Source organism: Anguilla anguilla, chromosome 18 (assembly GCF_013347855.1).
Source record: "Anguilla anguilla isolate fAngAng1 chromosome 18, fAngAng1.pri, whole genome shotgun sequence".
NCBI lineage: Eukaryota > Metazoa > Chordata > Actinopteri > Anguilliformes > Anguillidae > Anguilla > Anguilla anguilla.
In genome coordinates this window covers 5,889,363-5,896,396 of record NC_049218.1, presented here as the reverse complement: position 1 = coordinate 5,896,396, position 7,034 = coordinate 5,889,363, and the positions used below count along the sequence as shown (strand labels likewise).

The 7,034-nt window shown below is 55.5% G+C and overlaps 1 protein-coding gene across 2 annotated transcripts in view; it reads right to left on the bottom strand.

Annotated features, from left to right (window-relative positions):
• mmrn2a (multimerin 2a) overlaps positions 1–5,260 on the bottom strand; it is a 19,552-nt gene extending 14,292 nt beyond the window's left edge. For both annotated transcript variants that reach the window (XM_035399937.1, XM_035399938.1), the window contains exon 1: positions 4,776–5,260. In XM_035399937.1, the coding sequence (XP_035255828.1) occupies positions 4,776–5,170 (395 nt within the window). In that variant the 5' untranslated portion in view covers positions 5,171–5,260. The remainder of the gene's footprint in view (positions 1–4,775) is intronic.
• Positions 5,261–7,034: the final 1,774 nt, after the last annotated feature.

Genomic DNA, 7,034 nt, shown 5'->3' with positions numbered 1-7,034 from the left:
CCGGCCCCCCGGCCCCTGGCCCCCTGGCCCCCGGCCCCTGGCCCCTCGGCCCCCGGCCCAAGGGCCCCAGGCCTCGCCGAGGAGTCCCACAGGGAGAGCGGACGTGCGCCTGCAGGAAGCCGCGTCTCGGGGGACAGAATTCCTCGCGGTTCCAGCCCCCTTTTTTTTACACCACGCCCGGGGGGGGGGGGGTCGCCGAACGCGAAAAACACACAAGGCCCTGCGGTCAGCCTGCCTCATTGTGCAAGAGCCCTGGCCCAATTGACCCCCCCCCCCCACCCCACCCCACCCCATCCCACCCCATCCCATCCCCGTGCCGAGCCAATACAAACACTGATGGGCTCTGGAGAACCGGTTGGGTGTGGGTGGCGGAGGGGGGGGGGGGGGGGGTTTGGTTTAAGATAGCTGGGGCCAGGATGGCATCAGGGCGTTCCCCCAGGCAAAGTAAAACAAGCTGATGGGATCAGAACGTGTCAGGGGCGAGAGTGGAGCCGGATTACAGTTATTTGGTCTTTGGGGGTTTGAGATTTAGGAGGAGCAAGTAAAGGACACACAGCTACCGAGGGCAATCTTTCTGGGATCCACAAGCGAGGAGGAGCAACGGGCCTCAGAAGTCCTGTTATTCCCTTTTCGTTACCGTTTTCAGGACTTAAAAAACGATTGGCCCGTCTATGGGAGAAATGAATGCCGTTTTCCTAATTCCTTCAAAATAATTTATGACATTAGGACATTTTTTTATATATGAAAAAAAGTACACTTTTTACCATTTTTTTAAAATCTAAAAAAACTTTCAGTAATTTTGCTAACGGCTGAGTCGATCGCGACCCGTCGCACAATTATGACATCACACACAGCTACCGTTCACACGAGTAAGCTTGCTGTTACCTGTCGGGGTAATAAATGGATCCAGTGCCATTTAAGAGAATATTGTGTCCGGAGAAAAGCGTCCAAGTTTCAAACGCCAGTTTAAATCACCGACTGTGACAGGGATGGTCATGTGATACCCCCGTTCATTTTCTCCATCGAGAAATCGCGCCTTGATCCGGAAGTCCGCTACGTCAGACTTCTGAGGCCCGCGTGCAGTCACAGCCAGTGACATCATCATTGTGCGACTACCTGGGTCTGAGCACACACGGTCGGCGTTATGATAATCTGATTGGTGGCGCTGCATGTACAGAGAGGGAGGCGGGGCCTCTCCACGCCCCGCGCAGATGGGTTTTAGAACCTGTGTCGCGTTGGCACGGCAACAGCCAGCCTGGCATCCAACCCAACTGCATGAAAAAAATATTTGTGACGATGTGCGTTGGAACTCTGCTCAATATTTATATTTTCGAACGGACAAATAAAAACCTCCGCTGTTCACTTCCGCTGCAGTCAAGCACTGTTTACACGCGACTCCAGGCGATAAAATGCAGCGATAAACATCTTCGTTCATTTCCAGGGTTATTTTGACAAACAGAGTGCATCGAGGTCATTGCCTCTGCAAGCACACGAATCAATGGCTTGCGAAACACACCTATAAAAACTCCCCAACGAAGACCCAACAGGCCTTCAGAACAGCACAGGAGAGACGAACCCTGGTCCTGGAGATCCGCGGGGACTGCTGGCTTTCATTGGGCCTCAGCACTTGATCATTGATCAGTTAAAGCGGTTGATTATACCGTAAACTCATCATATATTTAAATTTTTTTTAAAACAGCAGGCCTAGTGACTCTCCAAGATCAGGGTCAGCTAGCCCTGGCATATAAGTAGAGTATTTTCCTGAAACCCTGGACTCCTGCTGTCTATAACTGGGTAGTCTGATTAAAGACCGTCCATTGCAGCCAAGACTGTAGGTGCATAAGACAGTGACCTAATTGGCCAGAGTGCAGACCGGTCTGATTGGAAGACTCCATGCCCCGCTGATGTCATAGAAAGACATGGAAAGCGACACTATGTGTCTCTTTAGCCGCCACGGCCGTCTACTCTCTGCTGATTGGCTCCTGCTGCCCGGGAGGAAGGAAGCGTCTGGCGGGCTTCCACGGCCTCGGGCGTCCCGGCAACCCTTTCCCACGCGGGCCGCACACAGACAGGACGCTGTCGCCGACCCCCGGCCCTCTTCGGGACCGCAAGGCGACACTACTGCTGCTGACCCCCCCACCCCCCCCCCCCACCCGCTTCCTGACAGGTGACATCACAATGCCGGTGGCCACGGCGATGGTGTTTTCCACCGATTCTGGTTCAATTGTGGAAATACTGAGAGGCAGACAGTGCAGGCCCCAAAGGTTGTGTGCGTCCTGTCTGTATGTCCTCCCTCTCCCTCCCCTTTGCTCACCAGCGACTGTTTTGGATCTAAATTCTTAGTGTGGAGTTGATCAGAGATGCTGAATCTTTTTCCTTGAGGGAGAATGCTTTTTCTACTGCGATAAATGGAAAAAGGAAAGGAAATATAAAAGCTCCATTCTTATTTCTTGTTGGGGTCCAAACTAAGGCTGTGCCTATTGCTGGGCTGAAGTGTGTTTGGCTTTATTTTATTTATTTATTTATTTATTTTGCATTCCTGAGGCCACACTTTGTTGCTGGGTACATGCTACATCTGGCAAGCACAACAAGCTCTCCATTATGCAGTTGTTGTTTCTCGGTGTGTTTAAGCAAAGCCACATTTTATCATTCTATTCACAGTGTTTCAGTTCTTTGGGGGGGGGGGGGGGACCAGCACTGCTCCAGTTTGTGTTGATCCAGATACAAAAAAAACAACGGCATAAATGTAGAGTCTGTTCGGAGTCGCCGATGACCCAGAAATTGAATTTGGCGCAGACGTTTTTTTTTTTGTTTTTAGCTTTTCAGTTCCTTCCAGCAGTTAGTGTAGTGCACAAGCTAACATGAGAGATGCTAAAACAAGCAGCTAAGGGTGGAGTAAGGTTGCCTTTCTGCTCCACCCCTGGCTCTGAGTCTCTGTCCCTGATATGGGAGCGGAGACGGAGAGGTTTTGATGGGACAGTGTTTCCGGGCCCCTAACGGTTCCTGCGTGGAGGTGCCCTGCTGGTTCGAGCTCCTCCTCTCCGGGTTGAGGAGGGCTCCTCAGAGGAACTGGGATGGTCTCGTTCATCTGGCTGCAGAGATGGCCGCCAGGATCGGAAGGCCGAGACACGAACGACTGTTTAGGAAATCGCCCTGTCCCCTATCCGACTGCCAAAAACCCGGTAAGAGTGCCTGATATCACTAATTAGAATAGCTGGTTGCTTCCACCCCTCCCCTCCCCCCCCCCTCCCCCAAACTGCCCCTCTCCATTTCCTGTCCTTCTCCGGTCACTTCCCCTCCAATGCTCTCGTCTCCATGGCAGCAAGCCAGGCCTTAGGTTCCAGAATGACTCAGGAAAGGTTCTGACTCCGCCCCCCGGGCTACTGTGTGTGGACACCTGGCTCGGCTCCCGGAGGACAGGCCAACGCGCCTCACCCCCAGGGCCGGCGCTCAGACCGCCATTTTTCCACAACTACCGCCATGTCCCTCGAAAACCTTTCCTGCCTGTCGCCGTTTCACCTGTGCCCCCCACCCCCGCCCCCCCTCCACGCTCTCAGTGGGGCTCACTCAGACATTCCGCGTTTCGCACCAGCTGCCTGGCCGGCTGCCCACTCAAGCAGCCAATCAGGACGCCACGAACCAGCAAATCCCCCCACCCCCACCCCCGAAGGACCCGACCTGCTGCACCTGTGACCTCATAACACCCCCCCCGGTCAAAACTGAAACTGAAAAAAGTTACAAAAACACTACCGCACGTACACCGGGGAAATCTGCTCTCCATTACAGTAATGGTGGTGACACAGAAACCTCCGCCCCCCCCCCCCCCCATGAGCAAAAGATGTTTAAAAAAATGCTGAACTGGGTCGATTGAAAGAACTAATCGTGGCTTGTTCTCCGGAGTTCTCCTCTGGGGAGAGCTTTATCTGAGGATCAGCCTGGTAGCGCTGCAATTTGGGGTGTAATGCGCGCATCTGGGTTAAAACAATTTGTCCCCGGTAACTGCGAGCGAGATCGGAGATCGGGCCGTGCCAGGAGTTTAGGAGTTTTGGGTCCGTGTCCCAGCACAGGAAATCCGAAAACCTGCCAATGTTTTCCGCCAATTACCACAAAATTGGGTACTGATTCCTGCTTGGAAGAAAATTATTCTGTGTACGCTTACGGTCCAACACTTGGGATTGCGGAGGACAGGATGCCAAAAACATCAGGAAACGTACGCTGAGTGTGTGTGTGTGTGTTCGTGTGTGGTGTTTATGTATGTAGTCGAGAGAGTACTGACGCTGGTTCATCTAAATGTTTACCAGAAAAGAAAATAAATCTCTGTTTGGTTTCTCGGCAGGTTGTCCCGATTATAGTAGACGGGGTAAAAGACATCAATGAAGTCCACATGACGTGCGCCGACGGAGTTTCGACATTGGGGAAACGGCTCGGATGACATGAGAACGCGCTGGAGACATCGTACAAGTTACAGCTAAGCACATCAGTGTGTCCAGAGCTGCCCAGATCCACGTGCTGTCCTTATGTGCACAATGACAGTCAGAGACACCATCACCACTGAACATTTTTAAAGGGATTTATGAAGATTTGACCGACGCGCGGTTGTAAGTGTAGTTCTGCACGTCCCGCTCTCTCTGCCCCCCCTCCCTCCCTCCCACCCTCCCCGCCCCCGCCCCCGTGAGTGTTTACTGTCTAGCGGTGGGGGGGCGTTGATGTAACCCTGTCGGGGCTGAAGTGCCGGACCCTCTTACAGCCGAATTGGGGGGAAGTGGAGGACTCACCCCATGCGAGCTGGGTGGTGCGGCCTGGCCTCTCCGGTGGGGGGTACCTCTTCTGGAACACCCTGAGGGGCGAAGGATGGCCCGTGGGCCTGTGGGTGGCGCGCGGGTCCCTCTGAGGGGGTCCTGTGAGCCAGCAGGTGGTGCTCCGGCCCCGTTAGGGGAGGCCCGTGGCCCTGAGGGTGGAGCGCGGGCCCCGTTTGGGGTGGCCCGTGGTGCCCGTGTCCGGGGGTCCCGCTGCGACGGTGCGTCCCGAAAACCCCGGGGATGACGCGGTCCCAGCCGCCCTGCCCCGGGACGGTCCCAGGCTCGTCCTCCAGCCCGGGGTCCCGGGCCCTGATGTCGCCCCGCACCCCCAACGCCAGCCCGACCAGGATAACCAGGGTCCTCACAGCCATGCTCTACAGCCTCCTCCGTAGCTGCCAAAAAAAATCTGAGCCCTGCTCCGGGGTTGGCTTTTTGTTTTAAGGAGCTGCTCCAAAGTGCGTCTGCAAACTCCCCGCCCCCCTCTCCGAAAACCTTCCTCTCCACATCCGAGAGTCCCCTCCCCCTCCCCCTCCTCCTCCCCCTCCCCCTCCCTTCCCCTTCTCTCCCCTCCCCTCCCCTCCTCTCCTCTCCTCTCCTCTCCTCTGGAAGGTTTCAAAGCCCTCCAACAATCATCGGAAACGATCCGCCCACCGGGGGCTGCCCCCCCCCCCCCCCCACTGGAAAGGTCGTAGGCTCCTGGAACAATGCTCCAGTGGCCTGCTCGCCCCCCCCCCCCAGCCCCCTCGGACCCCCTCGGACCGGGGAGACGCTGGAGGTCTGGAGAGTCCGGTCGAGGAAGCCGTCCATTTCTCTTGGCAGGTCTCCGGAATTCTTATCGCCCTACCTCCCCACCCCCCCCTTGGCCCCCCCACTAACCCCCCCCCCTCAAGCCCTGTTTCCTCTCACACGGAGCTCAGGAAAGGGAAGCTGGTGAAGGGCAAGATTGGACGGGTTTGAAAGCAGGTCGAGGAGCTGCAGCCGCAGAGATAGGGGCGCCCGGCCAGGATTTATGCGCCGATAGGAAAGAGCGCGGAGAATCGTTCCTCCTCCCCCCCCCACCACCCCACCCCCAAATCTGCTGCTCTCTTCAAGTCTCGAGTGGAGACCGGGGGGGCGGGAGGGGGGGGGGGTGCTTTTGCGCTGGCAGGGGCATCGCGATGGGAAAGATACAGTCCGTGAAGTCGGAAAACTCGTTGGGATGAGTCAGTGTTTGAAAGCATGTAGTTCCCTTTACCCATGTACCATGGGTTCTCTGCTATGGAAAAGAGTGTTGATATTTTTTTCCGTTCTGGACCGTACTGGTGTTTTTGCTTGTGACCCCTGGGGCAGACTGGTCATCTGTGGACATTTTGGGGGAGTTGGGGTGACTCAGACGGTTCGCTTTTTCTTTCCCATGGTCTTGCTCAAATCATCTGCCGCCATGCAGTCTTTGCATCTGCTCTATCTCACAGACGATGTTGCTTCACAACAGAAACCTACTGCCAGGTCTCTTATCTCCCCCTGATATCGGTTTTTAGAAACCGGCAAGGAAGAATGAGGACAGCCGTAAACTGCTGCTCTGTCAGGCTGAAATACTCTACATTACCCTCTCATCCACCCCCCCCCCCCCACCCCCCACAGAGATGAGTCATAAGGACAGCCAGGGATGTCAGTTCTCATGACAGGAGAGACTCATGGATCATCGCAGCTCCTGCCACAGTTTGCAGAAACAAACTATTCCCGACTACCCATGTAAGCCCACCTCCCCGCCCCCCCCATTCCGACCCCCCTGCCCCAGCCCCTGTGGACGCCTGATCCTCAGCCATTTTGTCCAGGGGGGCCCTGCCGATCGCAGACGGCAATAAGGGCCTCTTGACTGAGACAGAAACCCCCCCCCCCCCCCGCAGGGTGGATTAAAAGCTTTGGAGAACGCCAGGCGCTTTCCCCCAGACGACCAGCAGGTGGCAGCACACTTACACATAAGGAGCCTTTTGTTCTCAGGCTCCCGGTGGAGGCAGACTTCAGCCATTCTGCTTAGGCTGGACAATAACATTCCCCCCAACGAAGAGGAGAGGAGAGGAGAGGAGAGGAGAGGGGGAAAAAACACATTCCTCGCCATTCGAATAGTCTGGTGCCAAGGAGCACCACTTGAGTAGGCACTGTAAGCACCCTTCTCTCTCTTTCTCTCTCTTTCTCTCTCTCTCTCTTTCTTTCTCTTTCTCTCTCTCTCTCTCTCTCTTTCTTTCTCTTTCTCTC